Raw genomic sequence first — 26,272 nt, forward strand, 5'->3', positions numbered from 1 at the left:
ACCAACGAAAGGTATGTATATAAGTCTGGCCCAGCAAATCAACGAGCCTACCACCAGCATGAGGTTGAAGAATGACCCGAGAATTGGTGCCCGATCCTGCGCCGGCCTTCCTCTGCTCCGATTCAAATGCCCTCGACTTCTGGCTCAACCGGCTTGACCGTAACGAGGCAATCAAACCTGCGCGCCGACTCACCCTCCCTTCTTCAGCCGTAAACCACCATCCAGAATCATCGTGGCTATGGCGACGACCACCTGCTCCGTCAGCGGCATAGAGGACCTACTTGGCAAGGCAGGGCTGCATACTCCCGTGCCCGAGTTCCCTGGCGCCGACATTGTGCACAACCCCCAGGACATCTTCCGAGTTTACCTCGCCGATACGCTGCAGAGGCTGGTCGACTGCGATAGATTGGTCGCCTATGAAGCCATCCAGCCGTCCAATGTTACCGGGCAAGGGGACCTCGTGATCGTGTCCCCGAGGCTTAGACTCAAGGACGTCAAGCCCAAGGACCTAGTTCTAGATCTCGCCCACAGAGTACGATCTTGACATTCACACCCCAAGATATCATCATGACTGACATTATTCCACGAATAGTTACCCAGGTCGCCGCCTTTCGCATGCCCCATCAAGGACGGCATCCATCTGCGCGTCTTCTCATCGCCCAACACATTGTCCCGCCTTCTCCTACCTTACATCCATGATAGGTGCGCCTCATATGGATATGACTCATCTCTCGGTCTTGCCGATGCAACTGCGCCTGATGGGCCGAAGAAGAAAGTCGTCGTTGAGTTCTCGTCACCCAACATGGAGAAGGAGTTCCTGGTGTCTCACCTGCGCAGCACATTGGTCGGCTCCTACGTGGCCAACATCCACGCTAGTATGGGATGGGAAGTTGTCAAGATGAACTACCTGGGAGATTGGGGCAAGCAGATTGGACTCCTAGCCGCGGGGTGGCAGAGGTTTGGCTCTGAGGAAGAGTTTGCGAAGCAACCACTCCGTCACTTACTCGAAGTCAACCACAAGATCAAAGAGCTCTTCGAGCCGGAGCATGAACAGGTCAAGGCGGCAAAGGCTGAGGGGAAGGATGCCAGCGAGATCGAATCTCAGGGTCTACATGCCGAGAGGGATGTCTTCTTCAAGAAGATGGAGGACAAGGATCCCGAAGCCATTGCACTCTGGCAACGGTTCCGTGACGCAACCGTGAAAGACTACACGGATTCCTATGCGCGGCTTGGGGTCACATTCGACGAGTACTCAGGGGAGTCCCAAGTCAGTGCCGAGTCAGTTTCCGAGGTTGAAGAGGCTTTGAAGGAGAAGGGAGTATACGAAGAGCACGACGGATCCTGGATGATCGACTTTACCAAGCATGACGCGAAGGGACTTTCAACAACCGTGGTGCGTTTTAGGAACGGGACGACCTCCTACCTGTTGCGTGACCTCGCCGCAGTTCTTGACAGGTACAAGGCACACAAGTTCGACAAGATGATCTACGTCGTCGCCATGGAGCAGGAGATGCACTTCCACAGGGTCGCAAAGTGTCTGGAACTGATGGGAAGACAAGATCTCGCCGAGCGCATCCAGCATGTGGGAGTTGCCAAGATCAATGGACCACCGGATCAGTTCAAGGACGCCAAGTTGCTGAGCGACTACCTGGATGGTTGCCATACTGTGATGCAGACCAGTATCGACGAGGAGACGGAGGAGCCCTTTTTTGTGGACAAGACCGACAAGTCGGTGGATCTTCTTGGACTCTCCAGCCTTTTCATCCAGGATTTCACTCACAAGCGGACGACGCCATACGCTGTGGACTCTAAGAAGATGGCATCGCTCGCTAGCGAATCCGGCGCAGCGATCCAGAACTGTTATGCCAGGCTGACCTCAAAGTTGAGTGAAGCGCCGGTCGAGGTCGACTACGCGACACTGGACTATGCTTCTCTGGAGGCGGAGGACTATGCTGAGCTGCTACGCATCATGGCACAGTATCCCGATACAGCACAGGCGTCTTTCAAGACTCTTGAGCCGTCTCTCATCATCATCTATCTACTCCGACTTGTCGATCAAGTCATGATGACGCTCGACGACGATGATGAGCAGGATTGGGCGGACAAGGATGAAACGAACAAGGCTAGGATGGCCTTATATGAGAATGCTAGGCAGGTATTTGAGAATGGCTTGAGAGTGCTGGGCGTCTCTCCATATAGTTCATGACGGTTTTCCCTCTCCTTCTAGTTTCGCTTGCCTGACATATTGCACTCTTGGCTGGGTCGCTCACTTTGTTATTGGTCTTCCTCAGTTACAGTAGCGGGATGTTCGGGGCGTTTTATTGCGACACTTTACATCCCATGTATTTAGATTGTGCTCCCCATTTCCCTGCTTCATGGAACTTCTTGTTTTAGTCATTTTGTGTATACAAGAAATATAGCTGTAGTCTCGAACATGGTCCCTGCCTTCTTCGGCACTTCGTAGAGCCCACGGATCTCCAGCATTGACTCCTAAGCAAGCTGAGGGGCTGAGCCATCCACATCCCATCCCAGCCACGGTCACATACCCAAGCTCCTAGGTCCCAGGCTCCCCTCAATAAAGGACCGCCAAGCTCACCAATAATAGATTCTTTGGGGTTGAATCGAGCACCTTCATAGAATCCCTCAAATGCGCGACATAGTACGTTGCCGGCGGGGCGAGCTTGGATTAAGCATCGTGGAGTAATGGTTCCACAGGCCCGACTCCATTTGCTCTATGTTCTCATTCGAGGCTGATATCCTGATAGTTTTGTAAACCATTTTCCCCACTCGCCCGGTGTAGAGTCGGTTATTCGGTAGGTTCTGTTGAGTCGATCCATTCGAGCCATCGTTGCTGCCCACTGGGTGGTAGCGTCGAACCAGTATTGTGTATCCCCCATCGTCCGTTATGTAACTCGTCTGTTTCCCTAACTAATGTGCACTGTCATAAACTGTATTAGCGATTTGATGTTCGGAATCGTCAGAATACGGAGACAACCTACCCACGTGTCGTCGGACGCTGAGTTGCTGTGCAGGACCGTCAGACCCCATTGGTTGTTCCGTTGTTCATGGTTATGCCGTTCAACCTCACGCTCCTCCTCAACGTCAAACCTCGTCATATATTCGGAAGACCGGGTGTTGAATCTCTGTGTCTCGCAATTCGGACAACGTTGAACACCGCACCTAGGACAAGGATCGACGCTCACTTTCATTCCTCCATGACCGCAGTAACACTAGTGGATAGTCAGCTCGTATGCGTTTATGGCTTGAAGGTGGAAAGTTAGGCCTAACTTACACAAATCCATACCCATACCACTTTTCGCCTTGGTGGTAACTCGATGATTGGTACCTGGAGGCGCCTGAGAGACGCAGCTGTGTGCGGCTTAGTCCTAGTCAACCATATGGGCAATGAATTGTCAGATGGGCCTGGAAGAAAAAGGCATACCTTGTGTTTCTTTAAGGCTATTTACAAACCTCAATCCAAGCTCGGCGAAAGGCCACCAATCCAGAACATTCTCCGGGCCCAGAAACACACGATTGTAAAGGCATTCTCTACAGTAAGGCGGTCAGGTTTTGCATATGGTCACGCCTAGCCTTGCACTCTCACCTGCGCGACGTATCGTCTGGAAGAGGGTTCTCCTGAACATTAGACATCTTTAGGCGTTAAGAATTGGAACAATGCGTCCATAGACTTTTCGAAGAATTTAGATCCAAGCCCTTCATATTTGTGCCGGCATCTGATCGAAAGGGCAAGCCAAGAGAGTGGGGCCATGTTCTGCAAGCCAGCTGCTCATAACAAACCGTGCGGAACCATCCATGTCACCGCATCTTCGGGAAGTACCTCCTTTGGCACACGAGAGCAATGCTCAGAGAGGAAACCATAAAAGCAGTATCAATAAATAGCTAGAGCTGTCTCTATTATAGCACTTTTTAATCTCATTAGGGTTATCTTTTGATGAAAAAATTATTAAATTAGAATAATAGGATTAAGCTCTGACGGCTAAGTGTGCCGTATTTTTTTACGATGCGGTGCCTGTCTCTCTGCAAAGCATAGAATCTGGTTATTTGAGACAGGTTCCATATGGCAGATCAGCAGGGGTCAGATGGTTATGTTCGTTGTTTGACCAGACTCTTGTTGGGTGAGAACGATGAAAGACTATGGTCTCACAACTGATGCCGTCCTCGATCAGCACCCACCCCTCAACGGGTGTTTACAGTTCACAGGGGTTTCAAATGTCGAAAGGTAATGATCTCCCCCGTCAGCTCGCAGCTATGCCTCTCATAGGCTCAAAGGGCAAAATACTTCACCATGATTTGCGAAGTTGTTAGCTGGGGACTTGACGATTAGTGGCGAAAAGTGGCAGATACCTTCTCAAAGCGTAAGCATATTATAAAGAAGAAAGCACCAGTACCTTTTGCTTAGTCAATAATTAATATTTAAAGCCCCTGTACCCTGTAGGACGAAGGTGATCGGTGTTGAAGCTGGCCAGTGTCTTGTGGTCGTGCTGAAAGCTTCGGATGCCGAAGATTTTTGGGAAAGGTTGGTGGAAACACGGAAGAAATGGAACCCGAGAGGCGTTATGTTGAGAAACGCCAACGGGCGAGTCAATCAAAGTGGTGAGCCCCTTGATCATATATGCATGCCTACCTAGTAGAGTGGAAATTAGATGTCAGTAGCCGGTGTCTTCCATAGATCGAGACAGCAACTATGACTCTTCATACTTCTCGTCCAGTAACCATCATAAAGTAATAAGTTAATTATGTACTTGAAACAAGGTCGGGTAAGGCTCACTGTGTTACAAAACCCTGCCCATGAGGGGAGGCAACTTGCCTCCGGCTCGGGAGTAATATCTGCTACTCACCGAAATGCAAGGATATACAACAAATTGGTAGACTGGTGTCGGTTCGTTCATCGTGCATTGCCAAGTCAAGAACATGCTACGTTCCGATGCATGGGAGCCCCTTCCGCATCTGGGCCGCGCCTCTAGTATCGCTGGTGAAGGGCAATAGGTTCACTCCTTCGCCTAGCTCGAGAGTTTATTCGTAGCGGTGAGACAAATAATCGGAAAGCCTTCACGCCACGCATCATGGATTAGTGTCCGGCGGTGAAACTCACCCAGCTGGTGCTCACAACTCCCAGAACCTCTCAAGGTCTTCGAGCTCAGAGTCTGCCTGTAGTAGGATCGAGCAACGGGCAGAGTGCCATCCATTGAACCGCTCAGTACATACAGCAGGTAAGGTGGGAAAGTCCCCTCATAAGTGACCCGTGAACAAATCTGTGGTTCCAAGTAACCCATTGAGTTCATGATATGTAAACCCTCCCCCATCCCCCCGGCAAGCAGGCAAGACTTGTTGAACCACACCGAAGTGTTGATCCCTTGCAATATGTCAGCCATCCATGGTGTTCCACCATTCACCGCCCATGGCAAAAGACGTGGGAGCCGTCGAAGTTATGAGGTACGTACTCATGGTCACAATCGCTGCCATAGCTTACTTGGGCAAGCCCTCGCCTCGCCTCGCGGAGGCGAGGCGAGGCGAGCTTAATATGCATTGAGGGCCATTGGATCCTTCGGAGATTGTGAGAAGCCAGCTTTTAAACCGATACCGTAGTTGTTCAAATCAAGCTCGAGTGGGTCAATCTTAGCCTCAACGACGTGCCGTCCCAACGAAGCTACGCATGCAACACAACAAGCAAGGAAAGGCTTGGTATTACCAAACCCAGTGTCGCCAAAGCTCTACAGAAGGAAACGATAGTTGCCAAGGGGCAATACGTTGTTCACTGAGACAGTTACTCTACCCATGTTCATCATTATGATCATGCTCTACACCCCAACGAGGAGTCACGTTCGGCTCCGCCCCTGGCTTCCAGATGTACCTTTCCATCCCCCGGCGAGCGCCATCAAACTTCGCTAATTGGGAAATCCCAGTCTAAAGAAACCAGTAGAACAGTCCAGTAAATACAAGTCAAGCCTCCTATCTTGAAGTAAGGGAGGGTCAGATCGGTGGGGTTCTGCCACAACGACGGACGATATCATCCAATAACACACGCATGCAAAGAGAACTTGCTGGTCCTCACCGTTTTGGTATCTCGATTGCGTATATTTGTATATAGGGCGATGGTGGCGAGCGCTCCGAGCCATAGAGCTTCAGGAGGTTGTTGGGAGGTAATGTAGGAGGCCAAGCTTGACGACTATTAGCCCCGGAGACCAGGGAATGGTGATCACCGCAACACGGCCAGGACCAGGACGGAGGTGGTGGACCAAAAGGTGAGGCTGCATGTAGCGCGCTGACCAACGGGCTGGTCATTGAGGGAGCCTTTAAATTGCCACTAACGAAAAAGCAATCATTACTTCGACATGGCAAGGCCTTTCGGTCACTTCTTCCCCGTGGCCTTTCCAGTCGCGTAAGGAAGACAAGGTACTAATCAGAAGATATCTTCCGTCATCCTCTCTGAAGCTATCGAAGTCCTAGGGAAGCGTGTGCTGGAAGAAGTACGTGTGGAAGTGAGAGCTAGCTTGGATTCAGGATATGGCGTAGGGCGAGGTCTCCAGTGAGCAGTTCAAAAACTTCTTCATCTCACAAACGTCATGAGTCGGTGAGTCTGCTGTGGTCTAGACAGTAAGCCATGTGCTCCCTTGAGCTTCACGTGGTCCGAAGCTTCCTGGCCATGGTAATACCTGTCAAACTGAAGAGGCGCTCGTGACAGAACCAGTGACAATACAACTGTCGCCGTATCGCAAAACAAAGTCACTGGAGCAGCTCTCGAGTGGCATTTTTCTCATTGAACCGTCGAGTTGACCATTCATCATCAATACTCGTCTGCCACCGTTTAACCAACAAGGATGGCTTCGATGCCTGTATACATCCCTGATCGATTCGTAACCCCTTTTTTATGCTCCTTGCCTTGCGGCTGGGGGCTGGAGAGTCGCGACTTGAGGCTTATCGATAAGAGATAGGCGACAATCCGACCCCTGTATGCCTAAAGTCTACACAGTTTAGGCCAATTAAAGCAAGGCATAGAGGCTATCTTTGGTATCTTCATAATAAGAGGAAAAAAGAAAAATAGAAATACTCCTATAGCATAAGAGTAATAGAGAGCTATCTTAAGATACTTTAAAATATATTTAACTAATATATAGCCTTTTATTTATTTATTTTTATTTTTTCCCTTTTATATCCCTTATAGTCTAGTCGTATTAAGATATTCTAATTAGTCGGAATAACCCCCCGGCTGAGTCACGAGTGGTGAATCATAGGGAGTGAATTATAAGTATCTCTTAAGTTGGCAGAAACCCTTGAATGCATCGCAGCCCTGATTTTTCCCTTGGAAGACAACTTCATGCAAAACGGCCTGGTCGTGGAAGGAAGGGTCTTTATTTTCAAATCCAGACAGACTATGGTTTCTGAAATGTAGGAAAGCTCAATGATGGTGACTTCGGAGTTTGTTTGGATTTCGCGTTGGTGATCAATCGGATGTCCTTGCCGTCTTGTGGGCTGATGCCGTAGCAGGCGAGGTTGAAGAGAGGATGAATCGTCCACACCACCAGTCCTAACGGTATTTTCTTAGCACATACCGTGGTCGATATTTGGTCTTATTATGCTCACGGATTCTCTCAACACCAGATCCGTTCTAGTGCGGACATGATGTCGCTCGCAAACGGTTCACGAATGCCCTCAACCTGAGACCCCGGCGCTGTTTTAATGAGCACCAACACGCTTAACACATTGGGAATTTTTTTCCCCACACAACTATCGAACTGTCACCATACAATCATCGCAATAGCAAAGGGGCGCACTACGGGCATTCGCCAAGGGGGGCTGCCTTGTCTCATCGCGAGTCGTCTCGAAAACGCTGCAAATCGGTCAACTTCTGCAGCGTCACTCGTTGGTAGATTGAGGATTCTTGAGGCGCGACTTGGTTACAAAGCTACCGCACAACAACGGCTCCTGAGGCGCCATACAACACTATTTACAGAGTAGACTAAACACAAATCAAGCTTGAAGTATCCTACTGGGCTCAATCGCGATTCACGAGGGGGCTTCAGCCCAACGGAACAGTCGCATTCACTTCCTTGACGCCAAACAGGGTGTAACCTCTAACAAACCATTGGCCAGTCCAAAGCACGTTAAAGATATCTTCGCATTCATGGTTTGTAATGAGTATGTTGCAATTCATGCTTCATACGATGCATCCGTGGAGAAGTGGCTGTTCGGCCAGCGACGGGCTTATTAGACACTCGCAGAATCGGGCCCAACTTCCGAAGCTCTCTACTCCATCATCAATTCCCCTCAACACATCGAGGCCTCGTCCAATGTCAAAACTCTTGTTCCGCCCCGGAATCATTGCTCGAGCACTAACATCGTGTCAGACTCCAACCCGCAATTCTTTTCGTGTAGCACCGAGACTCTTCAGAATGGCTTCGGATGCCCCGCAGGCCACCCCGCAGTGGTGGGAAGCTTTCCCCGAGGCAAAGGCTTCGTGCCCTCGGGTTGAAGCAGCCGAAGTTGCAGGCCTCATTGAGAAGAATGCCGCTGCTGGGAAAGGGGCTACGAGGGACTTTTTGCTAGTTGATGTGAGGAGGACCGATTGGGAGGGCGGCACTGTTGCTACATCCATCAACTTCCCCGCCCATACATTCTACCAGACACGGCCCGTCATCTATCAGCTTTGCAAGCAGGCAGGCATTCGAAGAATCATATTCTATTGTGGTGAGTATTCTATCTAGCTAGCCAAGCTGACCCACACTGACAACTCAAAGGGAGCTGTGGGAGCAGAGGCCCGCGATGTGCTGGCTGGATGCAGGACTACCTCGACGAAGTTGGCGAGACCGACATCAAAGCCGAGATCCTGACCGGAGGCATCAAGGGCTGGCAAAAGACGTACGGCGGCAAGCTCATGGACTGGTACGACGAGAAGGTCTGGACCAAATAGGATCCGGCCGCAGATGTCAAGTCCTCTCTCTTGATATCTAGCAAGATGTGACCTGACCTCCCCACACGAAATCGTCCAATATGGGGACTTTGATCTTCATTTTTCGACCTCAAACGCCAAAATAAGCATGACAATAATTTCCCATGGTGTCTCTCTCTCCACATGTCTCCGCCGTGCGTGAGTGACGATTATCTGCCTTGTCGCTCGTCGCCGCCGATTCGTTCCAGTGCCTCGAGCATCACCACCGAGTTGCCACGGATGACCTTTCAAGGTGATTAGTATCAATAACCTGTAGAGTGAAAGGAGGGGGACGAAACATACAACCATGCCGAGTCTGACCTTCTCTCCACCATCCTTCTCTTCCACCGCCTCGTCCATGACAATGTTCAGGAAGACCTATTCCAATTAGCTAAGAGCTTTCGCAAGTATCGCGTGTGCCTTACATCGTAGCCACGGAGGACACCGATGACCTTACGGCTGCCGTTCAACTGCACAAACAGTCGCTTGTCGAGGTACTGCGAAAGAAAAGTTAGCCATGATCAGGTCGCAAGGCAGCTGAAGCACCAGGCAAGCGCCAAAGAGCAGCTTGATGCTATCCAGCAGCGCAGAACGTGTACAACGAACCTTCTTCAGCTCGGGCTGTGCGGGCGCCATCTTGAGCAGTCAAGGTTGTTTTTAACTTGTTGATGCTGGTCTAGATGCGACGCGATCGCGGCTGGGAGAGCTCCTCCATTTCGCAGTTGGCGGGAAAAGCTAGGTCACGTGCCGACCGATAAGATTCTAAAATGCACGTCACTCTACTTCAGGCCCGCCTCAAAGCGCGTCGCAAACCTACAAAACTTCAAAAACCAACTTGCGCCAAACGGTCGCAATCATGAGTTCCTTTGCCGGAAAACGCAAGGCCAAGGTCATCAAGGTCGCCGACGAGGACGACACGGCTGAGAGCGTGTCGGCTCCGAGCGGCGACACTGGTTCCAGCGATGGTGAGTACCCCAAGCTTGCTTTCAATGCGCGACTCTTGCTGATGAGAACCAAGGCTGACCCTTGCGACTACAGAACCTTCCAAGCCTTTATTTGGCGCAAAAGCCGGCCGAAAACCATTCAGACAATCTGGGTTGAGGAAGAGCTTTAATCCAGCCGACGCCGAGAGCCTTCGAGACGACAACAATGACGAGGATGATGGCCCGGTGGTGGTCCGACCAGCCATTAGCCGCTCAGGTTCGCTGAAGCAGAAAAAGAAGCCAAAGAAAGCTTCACGACTATCATTCGGCGGAGACGATGGAGCTGCAGGCGACGAGGACGCCACCGAGGTGTTCACGCCTAAGAAGGGACCCTTGGGGCGCGCACTTGAGAATAGTGCCATCAAGAGGGGCCTAGGCACCAAGGGACTACCTATGCGAACACTAGGAGATGATGACGATCGGCCAAAGTACAGCAAGGAATATCTCGACGAACTACAGTCGTCCACGCCGAACACACCCCATAACGTATCGACACAACCGCCCGACGACACCGACATGATGGATCTTGATGCCTCCGAGCTTGAAGGTGCCGTAATCGTTGAGTCTTCAGACCTTAATCAACCCCAAGCGACCACGACGATCCTATCCGAGGCTGAGATCCGGGAGAAGAAGGAACGACGAGCACGTTTGGCAAAGGAAAAGGACTTTTTGTCTGTTGAAGATGATGAGGATCCGTTTGGCAACAAGAAGAAGGACGATACTCGCTTGATAGCAGAGGACGAAGACCTGGGTGAGGGCTTCGACAACTATGTGGAGGACGGTGGCCTCTCTCTAGGCAAGAGAGCTGAAAAGGAAAGGCGCAAACATGACCGACAGAAGATGGCCGAGCTCATCAACGCAGCCGAAGGACATACTTCAGACTCTTCGTCTGACAGCGATGCAGAACGTCGGATCGCATATGAAGCCGCTCAGACACGCGCAGGAATGGATGGTCTCAAGAAGCCCCGGAAGGACCCTGCCCAGGAGATCCTCCAAGTACCGCCCAAGATTGCGCCTCTTCCAAGCCTGACAGAGTGTCTTGCTCGTTTGCAGACTACGCTCAAGGGCATGGAAGAGGATATGAAGGGTAAACAGGCACGAGTGGAAAAACTCAAGAGAGAAAGAGAAGAGATTATGAAAAGAGAAGGAGAAGTCCAGGCGTTACTGGATGATACAGGTCGGAAATACCAGGAGGCTATGGGACAAGGAAAGGTGGCTGATGCTCCGGCGAATGCACCACCGGAGTTGGCGGGAGCGAGGGGCCTAGAAACTCTAGGGACACCATCGCGGAATCCGGAAGAGGAGGAGGTTTGATGGCCCTGAAGGATGAACCTTGCATTACTTCCTCGCCTCAAGAGCACGTCCCTTGTGGGCTGCTTGGTATAGCAGCAAAGTCTAGACGCTGAGCGTTCTATAAAAGGCGAATGGTGGAGAACCAGCTCAGGGATTCGGGGCCTTTACAGTTCCTGGCCGTTTCTCAGTTCCTTATTCGAAAAAGGGGGCCCTCTTGAGATGCGGAACCTGTTCACAGAGGCATCTTACCCGAGCTTAAACCAACCTGAGGAGTTCGGGTTGCTGTTCAGACCCAACCCAACAATCTGATAGTTCCAATACCAGGCAGAAACGCAGAAACGCCTAACTGGTGCTGCCGGTGGCTGGTTTACGGCACTGTCACTTGATTACCTTCCAGGAGGTTTACCCATCATAAACGCAATTGCCTCAAGGCAAATAATACCCATTACATTTCTCTTCCTGGCTCAGACCTTATTACAATTCAGTGTGACAATGCCAAAACAACTATACTAGGAAAGGCATCTTCATTACTTCGTTCCCTCAAGGTCTTGGTCATTTCGTCGAGAGATCCTGACCCAGAAGTCTGAAGCAAAGAGGAAGACTGAAGCCTGAATATTGATGGGCTTTTCAGGATTCATAATGGCAAACTCGTATCGTTTGATCAACTGTGGCAGGTCAACACGTTTCTCACCAAAAAGCAGGCGTATCTCATACCTCGAAGACAGCCTTATGGATCTCCATCAGAGCAATCGGCTTTCCAAGACACACATACTTGCCGTGGCCAAAATGCGTGTCCCAGGCCGCCGTCATCCTCTTCAACTCGCTCTCCTCGGCAAGCAGCCATCGTTCCGGGCGAAACATGTCGGCGTCCTCACCCCACACGAGCCGAGATCGCCCTACGGCATGAAAGCCCTGCCCAACCTGTGTGCCGCCTGGAACAAAGAAGCCGTTGATGGTGTCGCCTTCAGGAGGTACTTGTTTGAAGCCCAAACCAGCGAGTGGAGGCCACATTCGCAGACCCTCGCGCACGACGGCTTGGAGGTACGGTAGTGTCTGGATCTGGGACCAGGAGATGGGCGTGCTCACTGAGGAGGCGTGCTGGCGGATTTCGGTGAGGAGTGAGGCGTGGACTGGGGGGTTGGTGATAATTGAGAGAATGATCATGCGCAGAGCGTGAGCGGACGAGTTGGAACCAGCGATGCTATCTATGTGAGTTTCCCTTGAAGTTGACAATATGGTAACACACGTACATGGATATAAAGACTTGCTGGATGAGCTCCTCCTCATTCATGCCGTTGTTGATATGAGCCTGCATCATGTCCTTTGCTGGCGCAGCACCTTCAGCAAGCCGTCCCCGGACAAACTGTGTCGCAAATCTTGAAGACGGTAACCGTTAGAGTAAACCCAAGACTCAGTTGGGTCTATAACTTACCCCATCAAACGTCCAAAGCCCACCTGGTCTCCCTCTCGTGGCAGTAACAGCTTCAGGGGCCATCGATGAACAATCTTTGTCAGCCAGGGATAGACTGAGACCACGTCCATGGCTGACAAGGAGCTAACGTTGATCTCATTGTAATGGTAAAGATCCTCATCTTGGGTGAGGTATCCAAACGGCTCGCCGAAAGAGACATCACCGATAGCATCGAGGGCAAAGAACTGCGTCTTTTCGGCCAAGTCAACAGGGCGCGTCTCACCAGGCGCCGAGGTGTACTTGCGATCGATGAGGGCTATGAAGTTGAGCAGTTGGCGATCAAGGCCTGCCTCGAAACCAAAGCCTTCATTCTCCTTTCCAGAATACTAGAGATGATTAGAATTATTCACAATATAGTGTTGGTGACATACTCCTGGTGTCATCTTGGCCTTCATGGCTTTGTGCTTGGCTTCGTTCCTTTCGGAGACAACATTGTCAACATCTGGGACTATCCTGCCGCTCATGTAAAAGTCGCCTTTGGTATAGGTGCTGCGCACTGCTGACATGTCGCGCAACACATCGGGGTCTGTTGACAGTAGTTCATTTGGACCAATGCGGACAAGAGGGCCTGGGAATTGTCAGTATTCAGCATCATGAGTTATCGTGAGTATGACAGGGGATATATACCGAATTGGTCGGCAGCCTGCTTAAGGTGTTCATGATAGCGACCGCTGAGAGCTCCGCTGAGTTGCCACCATGTTGACCAACCTGCGCCTCTAGGGCCTGGGATATGACGCAGACGATGCCATCGTCGAAACTGACGAGTACCAAGACCAGCAATCACCACCGAGACAGCCACGAGGCAAAGTCTCGTTAATGAGAGGTCCGCCAACAGCCCCATGGTCAAACGCCCAGAGACATCGAAGCCAAAGCTTGTTCCGTTTTGGAGAAACAGAATTGAGATTTGTCTCGGGAGAGAAAACACATGCTTGTGATGAGTGGGGGTTCAATGTGACAACAGGCGGGTATCGACAACACCAACAGACCGGGGGGCTTGACCAGCCGTCCCCGGGCGGGTCATGAGCCTTGCTGAAGAGGAAAGAGATGAGTTTAATGGGTCGGGTGTCCGGTAGTGGGGGCCCGAGTTTATTCTCTTTGCATTCGGGGATTTCCCCGCGTGCCGACCTAGGCTAAAATGGAGTCCTGGGTGTCCAGTTGAGACGACGACGATGATAAGCTTTGGAGTCGTTGGACCAGATCATGATGCACACATTCCAGAAGACATGTCTTGCTGCAAGTCTTGAAGATGGAAGATTGGTTCTTGGACCAATTCCTTCACAAACTACCAAGTGGTGAATGGCGCAGTCTGGACTCTGGCTAATGCAGATCCTCCCACCCGTTCACAGACACGCAGGAGGCGGCTGACGGAACCTCCAGCTTGGTCATGGGGGAACTAGTGGCGCTTCACTTTGGCTGGAGCCTTGTTTTTTTGTCTTTGGAAATTGGCATTGACTTTGAGGAATTGATTGCTATGATGAATCTTTGTTGTCGTTCCCTCTATCATCTGGTCGTGTAGTCATGGTAGCACACCAGCAGTATAGTTGAGATGAAAGGCCAAGCACTCTATAATTCCAGTTTGTTCATAATTTATCCAGTCATAATCCATTCATTATCAAGCGTAGCATGCTATATGCTTCTCTATCGTCAGACATCGCTATGAGTCCTTCTTGCTCTGAGCGCCGCCATACAGCAGCCCCGTGGTGACGTTGCCAAACATCCATGCCAACCAGTCAATACCCAAGTTCACTCGCCCGTACCACGGCGCCTCACCCGTCACCTTGGGCATTCTGTCCGCCGCCTTGGTGAAGTAGTTGCTGGTCGCGCTGACGAGCAAATTCTTCGGCTTGCCCTCTCGGTCCTCCATCACCGGCATCACACTCGTCGAACCCGTCTTCTCCATCTGCTTTATGACGCGAGTCACGATCTTGGCCATCAGGTCTGCGCCGGGAGTCCAGGATGTTGTCACGTAGCCCATCACGAACGCCATGTTGGGGAGAGACTCGATCATGCAGCCGCGCCATGCGTACTGCGACCCGGGGTTGATGGGTTGACCGTCCACCAGGGGCTTCACGCCGCTAAAAAGCTGGAAGTACAGTCCCGTCGCAGTGATGATGATATCGGCTTCCAGCTTCTGACCAGACTTGAGCAGAATGCCGTCCTTAGTCACCGTCTCGATGACATCCGTCACGACCTGGCAGTTATCCCTGTGGAAAGCCTTGAAGAAGTCTCCCTCTGGACACATGCAGAGTCTTTGCTGGAACGGATTGTAGCTGGGATTGAAGTGGACATCGACGTCAACACTCTTGGGCAGAGCCTCCCTCATCGAGTCCATGACGACCTTCCGGGCCTTGTCTGGGAAGTTGAGCATCACCTGGGTGATGAAGAGTTCCCAAACCACATCTTTCCAGTAGATGAACCAATACGCCAGCACTGAAGGGAAGTAACGTCGCAAGAAGTCGTCTAAGCCCGAGGTGGTGTGCCGGGATACGACAAAGGACGGACTGCGCTGGAGCATGGTGACCATACTCGCCTTCTCAGCGAGCGAAGGGACGACGGTGATGGCGGTTGCCCCTGATCCAATCACCACGACACGCTTGTTGGAATAGTCGAGATCCTCAGGCCACCATTGGGGGTGTACGACCTCTCCACCAAAGTCCTCGATGCCAGGAATGGTAGCCTCCATTGCCTTGTCATACGCGTAGTATCCCACGCAGCTGATGACAAAGTTGGCAGCAAACACCTTGCGCTCGCCTTCAACATCAACCTCGACCCTCCACTGCTGCTCGTCTGTCCTCCACTCACACCCCACCATCTTGTGGCGGAAGCGGATCTTGTCCCTCAGGCCAGCAGCGTCGACAGCCTCCTCCAGATATTCAACAATCTCGCCAGCCTGAGCCATCTTGTGCCTATGCCTCCATTGATGCCACGAGAATCCGAACGAGGTCATGAACGAGTCGGATCGGAATCCGGGGTAGCGGAAGAAGCGCCATGTGCCGCCGACAGCCTCCTGGGCCTCGAGGATGGTGAAGGAGCGGTGGGGGAGCTGCTGGCGGAGGACGCGGCCGGTGTTGATGCCCGAGAGGCCGGCGCCCAGGACGAGGATGTCGTGGTGCTCAATTGGGTCGGCCATGGCGGGTGGTGAAGTCGGTTTGACGGTTGGTGAAAAGACGTTGAGGCTCCAATTTTGGTGTTGGGGATGGACCCTGGATTTTCAGCTGCTACTTTTTCTGGTTCCTGAGCGGACCCACATTTTCTTATCAGGCCGGCCATGCATGTTCCTCAGGCAGGCTTGCGATATATTCTTGTGCTTAATGACCTAGACGAAATCTAAGTTGCCTATCAGTAATCCGGTCTATCAATTGGCATGTTGAGTTCTGTTAATGTTGAAACTCGCTTCGATTCAATGGCATTCAGACAATCCAAGAGACTTTCACATGCTCCACTGCTTGGTTGGAGCTCTTCGAGAGACAGGGGTTAGCGAGGACAGAAATCTTGGCAAGGCGACTCATCAACAAACCTCGATAGTCTTCAAAACGCAGAAAACTGCCCATGGATGCAGCCCTAGGAGTACCTATTCAGCATTGACTCTACAACCTCAAACTCGAGCCAATTGAGATTGACTTTCACGGGCCGATCCGGCCCCTAAACCTGTCATTGGTGGGCCCAAGCTCATGGTGAGGGTGTCGTCGATCTTACTCCACTTGGAGATGGATTAAAGATCTGACAAGCCTAGTCAACAGGCAGGCTCAGCCAAGGGATATAACATGCTTACTTACTCTTGGATTGTCATGGGTTCAATCTTTTACCACTAGGTGAGACCTTGCACAGATTAAGAGCAGCCGGTAAAACAAAGAATCTCGATTGCTCATGGATGCAGGTACAGTACCCGGGCCCCTTGCAAACTCAAAAGTTTGTCTACAGCTCACAAAGCGACAAAGGTAATCAACGGTAAGTAATTGTAGTACGCAAACAAAGGTAGTATTCAAACTTGTATGAATTTGAATTGGAAAAAAACAGACCTGGAAACAAACACTTCCCTTGCTTCACGAAGCTCTAATAGAGCCGTCTTAAACCGAGACATGGCCGAGTTCGAGTCCATGGAAAAAAGTGATAAGATCCTGAGCCATGTTGATCTCCTTAATCAGCCCCGAGCATTCATCGAGAATGATAAAATCGATTCCCTTGAAGCTGACCTTGGAGCCTGGCTTCAGAGGCCTACGAGTGACAGCTGGTCAGCATGAGAACAACACAAGGCGGCAGTTTTCAAGGCTCTCACGTCTTGATCCTCATATCTTCACCAGTTGTCCCATTCATCTTCCATTGAATCGAAATCTTGTTTTCGTCGCTGATGAACTGGAGCAGCTCAAAGGTATACTCCTTCCAACCCTCCCTGCATCGCTTCACATAGGCCACCATTCCATCTTTGCCCTCTATTTTCAAGGGCTCGCTGCCTTTTCCTGTAGGCATACGATCGGACACAAGGACTACATTGGGATCGAATGTCTTGTCGGCGAGTGAGTAGTCACCGTGCCAGACGCCCAAGAAGTTCTCGATGATGTGCTTTGAGTGCTCCTGGCTGAGCATCTCAGTGCAACAAGGTGATTTAGGAGCAGCTGTTACTGGCATGATAGATCTCATAAGAGCAAAATATGTGAGGAATATTGAAAGTTTCATCTTGATCAAACGGATGTCTTACGGCTAGTATAGGTGGCGAAACGATGCCGTGTTGACCGAGGTAATGTCACTCCGAGTGCTTCATCTTAACCACCCATCTCCTATACAAAAGTTCTTCCTTCACAGCTCCTTCGCGAGATCTTCATCACATCACTCCCAAGTTGGAAAAAATCGAAGCCAACGTGGACGAGTTCCCGATCACCTCGCAATCACACGAAACCCCTTGATCGACCCAGTGGGCCGTTTGTACGACAGGGGGCCTTGCCTCCCTGCCTCCTCACCTGGGCCAGGCGGGTAACCACCTAAACTGGGTCCAGTATTTGGCAGGGTCAGGGGCCCATGCCAGACCGTGTTGGCGATCCTGCACCTGCTATACCCCTTTTGGTCGTTTAGACGCTCGAGGTCTTGATCCCTTTGAATTTGGTCGAACCCGAGTGCCGGCTTGGCTTGATAGGAAGATGATCATGGGCTGTTGGAGAGGGGAGGGTAGGCTGTTCTTCTAGAGTCTATGCAGATAGGGAAGGTAAGCATAGATTCAGAGTTTACCAACGTTGCCAACGTTCTCCTCGAGTCTATCTATTGTTAGGTTGCACAAGTGTCTCCCGAGCATGCAGCTAACGGCCAGGCTGAAAGTTAATATGCTATAAGGTTGTATGTCTTCAAGTCTAGCTCGTATATCAAACAACCCAGTACACGTCTCGAAAGTCCCGCAACGTTGAAACGTGATGCTATTCCCGATGCTATTCAGAGATGGTCTTATCACCTCAGCCTCAACTCAGGTTATCACATCGGCCAACTCCTTGAGGCAACTCATTTGCGAAATCATAAATCTCGGTGATGGTACCCTTTTGCAAAGCCGTTTGAAGCACCCAATCATCATAGGTCTCGCCGAGGACGACATGCAATCTCACTCACGTCAGCCGGCGAGGCTTAGAGGCTATATATGGGCTTCACGCCGTGGCCATGAATCCTTTGCCGTGAAACTCTTGCTCCAACATTCCAGACTCTTCCTATATAGTCTAAATCTCCGACGGAAAGTTGCCGAAAGAGAAATTGACTGCCGGTCGCTGTCACATGTCAGCACTCTAGAATGCCGCCTCGTGGGCTGACAGGGACTCCTTGATATCACGATGGGAATCCTGCTGATAGGGCAGAATTAGCCACGCGAGACAGGAATAGGATTTCACGGTTGTTGGTAGACAAAAGTCCTTTTTGTGCAGCGGACAAGGGGTGCCCGGAGCCTCGGGGGAACTGTCTCTTGGAGAGGCTGCATTTCGGGCTCAGAGCCGATGAACCGCACCGCCCAAGTCCGGAGGCGAGAGAGGCCAGGCGTCTACCTTGCCCCATGGGGGTTTGCGGTTTGACGCCGGCACCCCTGAGGGGCGGGATGTACAGATGAGCGGCACGTGCTGTCAAAGGTGAGTGGAGAGGGTGTCTTTGGTTTTTTCGAGTGTATTCTGTGAGACTCCATGTCTTTTCTGCACCACGGTCTTCCGCTAGATGCACAATAGGCTGACAGTAACATCTGGTAGTTAGCGTTCTTAGTTTCTGCTTGGTGCTGTCATTGGTACTCAGCAAGATTCAAGTAAACAATTCATACACACCTACGTCTTGTTATCCCAGCCATGCTGTTGAAACTTTAACCATATCTCAGCCCAGTACCCGGTCGCTAGAAATTCGGAAAGGCCCCATACTGCAGCTGACAGGGGTGGCATGTATGGGTTCAGCCATGATTCCGTCTCTGGTCGCTATATCCGTGTATATCCTGATGTCAGGTCAGGGTGTTGTACCCGATCACCAACTTTGGAGCAGATGTGCCAGGGCTGTGGATCAGTTGCGTCTGCGTCAAGGCCAGTCTATTGGCCAGGTCAAGACAAGCAGAATTGAATCAATGGCTATTTGTCGTTTGTTCGGTATGTTTCCAACACGCCCCCTTGCAACTGTGGGTTAGCGAATCATGGAGACACGGAACTGGGCGGATTCCTGAGTCGAGAGAGACAACATGAAGCGATGGCAATGCTTTTGACAATCGAGCTAGCGCCGGATGTTGCTCCCTTACAAGTAAACGGCCGTCCGCTCCACCAGATACGTGGGAAGAACTTTTGGTACGGCAAGGCTGGGATTGGGCAGAGTGTGAATTCCCATCTCGTCATAGCAGACGGCCAAGAATAGCGGAAAGGGTCCGTATGTAGGCGTGGTGGATAGAATGCGTACTTACTTTGCATTAGTTAGTGTAATGTACGGATTAGGCAGTGGATAGGGGTGTATAAGGCTGGCCAGGGTGCGTGGCCAGACAGCCCAGCCCTACCGGTAGTAACACAGAATCGCACTCGGATTCGTCGACCGCAACTGTAGCCGATATATCTCGGGGGAGTGTGACTGCTTATCCTGGGGCACTCCATGTTCTGATTCTTACCTGGGATCTACACAGTTACGGGTCGCTTAGTTTGGGTATACGTCCGATCGCGGCATCATTGAGTTCCCCACAAGGCAGGGGCATTGGATGGGCGATTTCCTGTAGCAATTTCCATCAGCACAGCACAGGACAACAGGGCAGGAGCACCTGGCAGGGAAGGCAGGGCTGAGTGGCGGAGCAAGCACAAGCAAGCAGCAAGACTCCGCCTTTTCATGCCCGCCTTTTCAATGATGCATCAGACTCAACAAGCGCCCTTCCTTGGATCTACCCATCGATCGCGTCTAATCGCCCCTTTCCAGCCCAGTCAGGTTCAGGGTTTCGGCCTCGGTCCAAATCTACGACCTTGCCTCCGAAACTTGCACTCTTCACTCCCCTCCCAGCCCCACGATTCAACGGGGCCATTTCTCACAGGCTAGGCTGACCAACAACCACAACACGCACATCACGGAGCCCCGGGCCTGCAGGACACGCCGAGTCACCGGCTCCTGGGCTGAAACGGCTCATCAGCCCGGTAGGGCCTGGTCTGGTCTTGTCTGGGGCAATCTTGTATCCATGTAAAATGCCCGTGGCTGTCCTGTCGCTGGCTGGTATAAGTGTTGGTGGTCGCAAAATCGCTACTGCATCTGTCGGCCGCGACATTTCACCAAGACGAGACAAGGCAACACAACACGAGACAATCAATAGTACATCTCCAACAAGCAAGCCCACCGCTACTATCCCGTCCTGCAAACACTAGCAAAGCAGCCACCATGGTCAACCTCGGCCCCTCCAAGGGCTGCCATACCTGCAAGCAGCGACGAGTCAAGTGCGACGAGGGCAAGCCTGCTTGCCAGCGATGCATCCGCATTGGCAGAGAATGCGGAGGTTATCAGACAAGGCCCGTCAAGCTCAAGTTCAAGGTCCAGACGACCGACACGCGTCAAAAGTCTCGCAAGAAGACGCCCACCTGCCGCGCCATCACCCCGAAGCCGGTGAGTTTGGTGTCGCAGGTGCTGGATCCCCCGGAGACAGACGTCGCCCTGGGCTTCTTCCTCACCAACTGGGCTGGCACGGGACGCAGCCTCAGCTCCGCCCGGGGTTTCTTTGAGGTCCTGGCCCCTGTGATCTCGTCGGAACGTCCCACCTCGGCCGCCTACATGGCTGTCACAGCCGTTGCGACGAGGCTCCATGGCATGTGGCGCAACAAGGACATCAATTTTGCCCAACCCCATCAGCCCTACGCCGATGCTTTGGCCCGTCTTCGCTTGGCCGTGAAAGACAAGGACGAGAGGAACTGCCAGGCGACAACTCTCGCCGCTCTCGTCCTGCAGTTCTACGAGAACCTCTTTGCCGTGCACACAGTCTCAACAACAAGGCGAGCCGCATTTCACCACGATGGTGCCGTGGGCCCTAATGATGAGCCAGGAGCCTCGAGCTGCTGGAATGGCTATCGGCAACCATCTGCTCTGCTACGTTCTGCATCTCGAGGTGTCGTATGCCCTGCGTACAAAGAAGCGGTTCCCGGCCCATATACAATCCTGGGTCCTGCAGCACCCCTCCACCGCGCTCAATTCGAGCTCCACGCTTGACTTTATCGGCATCTCGATCGCGAATCTGCAATACAGCTTCCGCCGCATGTTTTGCGGCAGCGACTCCGTTTCCAATTCACACGTGGACATTGGTGCCCTGTGGTTCGACATTAAAGCCGTCGAAGCGCGCTTGCTTGGCTGGCTGGAGCATCTGCCAAGGCATTTCCACGCCCTGAGGCTTGATCAAGTGCAGGATGTCACTCCTTACATACCGACGTACCTCGACGGCTGCGACGTCTACCCGTCGGTGCAAGTTGCAAGCATCTCCAACACCTGGAGGGGCTATAGACTCCTCCTGCTCAAGATGAAGCTGTCGATCCTCCAGCTGGTCCCGGACACGATACTCGACACGATGCTGCCCAGGGAGGAAGACTCGGACACACAGGTGGAGCTCATATGTAACGCTGAGGACGAAGTGCAGGACATGGTCGACTCGATATGCAATAGCATCCCGTTTTATCTCGGCAACCAGACGGTCCGGCCTACGGTGTTGGAGCTGACAAACTCGAAAATCATCCACCCGAGCTACCATAACCTCGAGCCCTGGGACGAGAGGTTCGTCAACTTTATGACGAGCGACAATTACATCACGGTCGAGGCGCACAGGGCTTCTGCGGTCGCATACGGGGCGTGGCACGCCATCAATACCCTGAGCAACGTCCTCGCACTCTGTGCTGAAGACCACGGCTCGTTTCTTGCTGAGGCCCTGAGGCCGGGGCAGAAAGACTGGGTCCACGCCCAGTTTGTAAGAGCCAGCAGCCTGTTGAGTCTCGAGTCGAGCAAGGCGTTCCAGGACATTGAAAAGATCCGGAAGCAGCTCCAAGAGGGCGACACGGATGTCTTGGTGGAGAGGGTTAGGGAGGGATTTAGAGTGAGCAGCGGGTGCTGATATGCATTTTACGAGGAGTCTTTGGTGATTTTCTGGGTACTTAGAAGGAGGGGAGTGGATATCTTGTCACGGGCGATTTTTGGTGTTTTGACAAAAAGCATAAGCAGGGGTGCATCTGTTACTGGTGATTCGAATTTGAAGTTATTATACATAAAGATGAGATTCTTCACAGAAGCTGGAATGACTGTGATTTTTGTATACATTCAAAAGCGTGCAAACGAGAGATTGATTACCTGCCTCCCAGAAACCCTGAAACTCGTAGAATATCAAATTAATGACCCAAATGGCAATTTCAAGCAAACCCAGCCTAAACAAACGTATATCTCACTCTAGCGCGATAAAAGCAGCTGCCCCCGGCTGTTTACCTGCCTGGAGGCGGTGTTCCCGGGCCCCAAGCCTGAGCTGGTGAAGCTATAGCTGGATACCTCGAAACCTCTCTCAGATGATCAGGAGTCCCCAAAGGCTTCATCTCGTGCGTTCCGTAGCGTCGGTACGCCACCTTGCGGTTGCAGTTTGTGCAGTAGTGGCTTATATGGCTGTTCCAGCCCATGGCGTATGGCGCAACGGCTCCGCCAATGGTTGTGATTCCTAGGGCGGTTGCCGTGATGCTAGCAAATCATATTAGTCCCTGGCATGTCTCAAGTGTGAAATAAGGGTCTCACTGTGTTCGCATCGAGGGGTTCTTCTTGACACGCGTTTCCACGCGGTGTCTGCAGAACGGGCAGTCTACAGTGTCTGACTGGTCTCCTAGGAGATGCAGCGGCGTCACTGTTGCTGTTGTTTCGTACAGCTGGGTCATGGGAGTTGGATCTGGGTTTACTGGGATTGGGGCGTCATAGTATCCCGTGTCCTTGGCGATGTGATCTTGTGTGACAACCTCGGGCAGACCGCCATCATCGAGGAAGGTATTCAAGACTCTGATACTCACATCAGCCCTGGCTGGAGTTTGTCTACTCCACCTGTGTAACGTACCGTTGTGGTTGACGCTGCGCTTGAGACGGCTTCTCATCATAGCCACCAGCTGCGGCGTTGTACGAAGGTGGCGCACCGTCCGGCGACGAAACCCGCGTCTCCTTATCAGACATGGCGTGAACTGCGGCAAAGCAAGAATAGAAAGGTCTGCAGTAGTCTGATGGCACGCTAGAGAAGGGGGCAGTGTTCGCTTTGTATATCATTCAAGGGAAAGAAAGCGAAGGGTTTAAGTGAGACCAAGGCAGAACCTAAAACCACATAAGCAGGAGCGCCTAAAAGCACCAATTGGAGTCGGCGCACAATGCTGTCTCGCTATTCGTCGACTGGAGCTGATCTACGAGTTGGGGCTTACGCAGGTGTCAGGGATGTTTGAATGTAACCCTGCACGAGCTCGCAAAAGAATTTCCCACTTGGGTAAAAACTCCATTTATCTTTCAAATACTACCGTGATTGTTGATCATAAAAGTTTCAACTTACATGCCATGATGGTTGGGCGCTATTCCGCGTGCCGTGGGTTCCGTTTGCGAGATGAATGAAGCAGCGGTCGCGCGTCGTTTTGTCACTTTTGGCGGTAGGGCTGAAAAAATGCGAGCTGCAGGGAGAAGAATGGGACTTTTGTTAAACTCCCTGGATTAGATCATGATTTGGGGAGTTTATGATGCGAATTGCGAATAGTGGCTGAAACAGGATTTGGACGAGTCAAAGGGGGGTGGGCAACACGATCAAGTCAGTGTGTATATAACGAGTTTCGAATCAGTGGTAAATCTGGAAGCAAATGGTCATTACCACCCAAGAGACAATAATCAAACCAAGTGTTCTTTTCTTTATTCTTATTATACTGGTCAAACACTTTCTTTACAAAATGGTCAACCCAAACGGCTTCAGCCCTCACCTGCAAGACTATCATCTCTCACCTTGATCACAGCATGGGCTTTGTTCTCCCCACCTTGCACTTTGACGGCCTCGTGGGTTTCCCTTGAGCGGATATATCATCAGCGTCTCCTACAACCAGCCGAGTGAGGCCATCCTTTTGCTGTTGGAGGCGACGGCCAGTCACTTCAAGGTTGATCGACTCAGTGGGCGGTGAAATTGCTGTCTGATCCATGACCAGTATGGTCGATTACTTTCATCTTTGCCATGACCATGGCCTATGTCAGGGTCATGAGGCTACCAATCGAGAAATTGGGAGTAAGAGCTTGAATTCATGTAAGCGATCTGGATTTGGGATAAATTAATATCTGACTGGTCTTCTCAGACCGCTCACATCGTTGCTCCGAGAACCTATCGTGTATGGCAGCGCCTTGGCCATTAACTCGCCGAAAACCGAAGTGACAACTTTTCGACTCGATTTCGCGATACGATTAGAGAAAGGGACAACGATACGGATCAGTTCCTGAAGTCATGTCCTAAAACAAAAACTATCTGACGAGGATGAAGTCCGGCGAGGTGGACATGGGCGAGACCAAGTCAACAAGTCCATCTTCTACCACTGAGGCAGCAGTTGCATGAGAATTGGTTTCACTTCGGCTTTTGTAGTGGCCATTTCACCCCTCTACTGTCTATGGAGATATATCTGTGCTATCTCTTTTCTGTTTCTGGGAGCCATGCTGGCTTGTCTGCTCAAGCTTTTGTCCGTCTCCAGTATACAATGAAGGACTGGGCAATGTCTAGAGTAAGAGACGGTTTAGGGCTACATGATACAATCGAATGCTACAACCCGTGTATCAAAACCTTCTTATATCGGCTTTCAAGATGATGATCCGAGACGAGCCGAGGTTAGGAGTTACACAAGTCAGATCTAGTAGATAAACCACAAGTACTAAACCACAAGTACAGAACCACAGAGCTAAGACAAGCCGAGGCATTCACTATAATGATTCCATGCACTCATTATGATTCCAAAGACGGTCAGTGGACCTTGATAGCTTGGGTATTATCGGCATGTAGTAATTGGTGGTTAATTGACAGAGACGATTTCGTTTAGCTTGATTGGTCGAAGCTGCCCCGGCAAAAGGGCGTTATGATGACACTGCCCCACCTGCCCCTCTATGTGTCTTAAGCTCATGACCTGAGCTCCCCGCCGTTCTACAACTTCTCTCTTTTTCTCATCGTCACCAACAATTGTTGTACACGGAAATCATGTCTTCTGATCAGACTATCTTGTTCGACCTTCCCAGCAAGTCTCCTCGTGCTGCCTGGTCTTTGAACCCATGGAAGAGTGAGATACCCAGCCCCTGGTCTCCAGCCAAGTACTGATCCGGTGTAGCTCGCTTCCTCTTCAACTTCAAGGGCATCGACTACAAGACTGAATGGGTGAGACTGAACCTCAATTACAAGTCAATTGGGTTACTAACCCTCAATAGCTTGAGTACCCAAACATCAAGCCCACCTTGGAGCCCCAGTGTGTTCCTATCTGCCATGTCTGCCCACCAATTGACTGACCCCCGCAATAGCGTCTCGGCCAACGAGTCGACAGGAACATGGACCATTCCCACCGTCAAGTTCCCTGATGGAACTTATCTCATGGACTCGCGAAAGATTGTTGAGCGTGTGGAAAAGGAGCACCCTGAGCCTTCAATCCACCTCGACTCACCTACCCTGGCCAAGCTGGAGGAGATCATGCCCCGTATCATGGGACCTCTTCGACCCATCTACTTCACTACTGTCCCCGAGCGGTTGTTGAACGAAGAGAGCGTGCCATACTGGCATGAGACCCGGTCTAAGCTGGCCGGTATGCCGCTTGACCAGCTCAACAAGGAGAAGGGTGGCCAGATTGCCTGGGACGCTGCCAAGCCCATCATCGCAGAGGTCGAGGCCCTTCTCAAGGAGAACTCGGAGGGGCCCTTCTTCCTGGGCAAGACTCCCAGCTACGCTGACTTTGTCTGGGCTGGCTTCCTCATCTTCATGCAGCGCAACCAGGTCATTGATGATCTCTACAACGTCAGCGGCGACAGCCAGCTTCACAAGGATCTTTTGGAGGCGACTGCTCCCTGGCACAAGAGGAATGATCATTAAACAGCGGCTTGATAGACGCAGAAGAACACACCGATACACGAAAC

At 51.5% G+C, this 26,272-nt stretch overlaps 10 protein-coding genes across 10 annotated transcripts; 5 read left to right on the forward strand and 5 right to left on the reverse strand.

Annotated features, from left to right (window-relative positions):
- Window positions 1-238: 238 nt before the first annotated feature.
- Window positions 239-2,206, forward strand: MRS44_001606 (uncharacterized protein; the record flags this gene model as incomplete). The annotated part of the gene is made up of 2 exons (XM_046280628.2): window positions 239-532; window positions 593-2,206. The coding sequence occupies 2 exons, from the start codon at window positions 239-241 to the stop codon at window positions 2,204-2,206; spliced, it is 1,908 nt and encodes a 635-aa protein (XP_046138128.2).
- A 6,205-nt stretch (window positions 2,207-8,411) lies between these two features.
- MRS44_001607 (uncharacterized protein) lies at window positions 8,412-8,929 on the forward strand (the record flags this gene model as incomplete). Its single annotated transcript, XM_046273421.2, has 2 exons — window positions 8,412-8,706; window positions 8,757-8,929. 2 exons carry the CDS (start codon window positions 8,412-8,414, stop codon window positions 8,927-8,929), a joined length of 468 nt encoding a protein of 155 aa, XP_046138127.2.
- A 188-nt stretch (window positions 8,930-9,117) lies between these two features.
- MRS44_001608 (uncharacterized protein) lies at window positions 9,118-9,583 on the reverse strand (the record flags this gene model as incomplete). The annotated part of the gene is made up of 4 exons (XM_046280627.1): window positions 9,118-9,192; window positions 9,251-9,325; window positions 9,373-9,444; window positions 9,554-9,583. 4 exons carry the CDS (start codon window positions 9,581-9,583, stop codon window positions 9,118-9,120), a joined length of 252 nt encoding a protein of 83 aa, XP_046138126.1.
- A 220-nt stretch (window positions 9,584-9,803) lies between these two features.
- On the forward strand, window positions 9,804-11,244 carry MRS44_001609 (uncharacterized protein; the record flags this gene model as incomplete). The annotated part of the gene is made up of 2 exons (XM_046270501.1): window positions 9,804-9,912; window positions 9,986-11,244. The coding sequence occupies 2 exons, from the start codon at window positions 9,804-9,806 to the stop codon at window positions 11,242-11,244; spliced, it is 1,368 nt and encodes a 455-aa protein (XP_046138125.1).
- Window positions 11,245-11,750: 506 nt separating this feature from the next.
- On the reverse strand, window positions 11,751-13,535 carry MRS44_001610 (uncharacterized protein; the record flags this gene model as incomplete). The annotated part of the gene is made up of 6 exons (XM_046270474.2): window positions 11,751-11,888; window positions 11,938-12,424; window positions 12,474-12,599; window positions 12,656-13,020; window positions 13,066-13,262; window positions 13,322-13,535. 6 exons carry the CDS (start codon window positions 13,533-13,535, stop codon window positions 11,751-11,753), a joined length of 1,527 nt encoding a protein of 508 aa, XP_046138124.2.
- An 813-nt stretch (window positions 13,536-14,348) lies between these two features.
- MRS44_001611 (uncharacterized protein) lies at window positions 14,349-15,824 on the reverse strand (the record flags this gene model as incomplete). The annotated part of the gene is made up of 1 exon (XM_046274858.2): window positions 14,349-15,824. One exon carries the CDS (start codon window positions 15,822-15,824, stop codon window positions 14,349-14,351), a length of 1,476 nt encoding a protein of 491 aa, XP_046138123.1.
- A 937-nt stretch (window positions 15,825-16,761) lies between these two features.
- Window positions 16,762-17,320, reverse strand: MRS44_001612 (uncharacterized protein; the record flags this gene model as incomplete). The annotated part of the gene is made up of 2 exons (XM_065623763.1): window positions 16,762-16,909; window positions 16,971-17,320. The coding sequence occupies 2 exons, from the start codon at window positions 17,318-17,320 to the stop codon at window positions 16,762-16,764; spliced, it is 498 nt and encodes a 165-aa protein (XP_065480186.1).
- A 3,213-nt stretch (window positions 17,321-20,533) lies between these two features.
- MRS44_001613 (uncharacterized protein) lies at window positions 20,534-21,352 on the forward strand (the record flags this gene model as incomplete). Its single annotated transcript, XM_046267295.2, has 1 exon — window positions 20,534-21,352. One exon carries the CDS (start codon window positions 20,534-20,536, stop codon window positions 21,350-21,352), a length of 819 nt encoding a protein of 272 aa, XP_046138120.2.
- Window positions 21,353-21,428: 76 nt separating this feature from the next.
- On the reverse strand, window positions 21,429-23,697 carry MRS44_001614 (uncharacterized protein; the record flags this gene model as incomplete). The annotated part of the gene is made up of 8 exons (XM_065623764.1): window positions 21,429-21,524; window positions 21,573-22,237; window positions 22,282-22,425; window positions 22,475-22,548; window positions 22,607-22,849; window positions 22,904-23,158; window positions 23,214-23,334; window positions 23,691-23,697. 8 exons carry the CDS (start codon window positions 23,695-23,697, stop codon window positions 21,429-21,431), a joined length of 1,605 nt encoding a protein of 534 aa, XP_065480187.1.
- A 1,655-nt stretch (window positions 23,698-25,352) lies between these two features.
- On the forward strand, window positions 25,353-26,228 carry MRS44_001615 (uncharacterized protein; the record flags this gene model as incomplete). The annotated part of the gene is made up of 4 exons (XM_046274854.2): window positions 25,353-25,431; window positions 25,480-25,526; window positions 25,577-25,614; window positions 25,667-26,228. The coding sequence occupies 4 exons, from the start codon at window positions 25,353-25,355 to the stop codon at window positions 26,226-26,228; spliced, it is 726 nt and encodes a 241-aa protein (XP_046138118.2).
- Window positions 26,229-26,272: the final 44 nt, after the last annotated feature.

This window comes from Fusarium solani (assembly GCF_023522795.1).
Source record: "Fusarium solani strain SB1 chromosome Unknown bctg00000000, whole genome shotgun sequence".
NCBI classification, from domain to species: Eukaryota; Fungi; Ascomycota; class Sordariomycetes; order Hypocreales; family Nectriaceae; genus Fusarium; species Fusarium solani.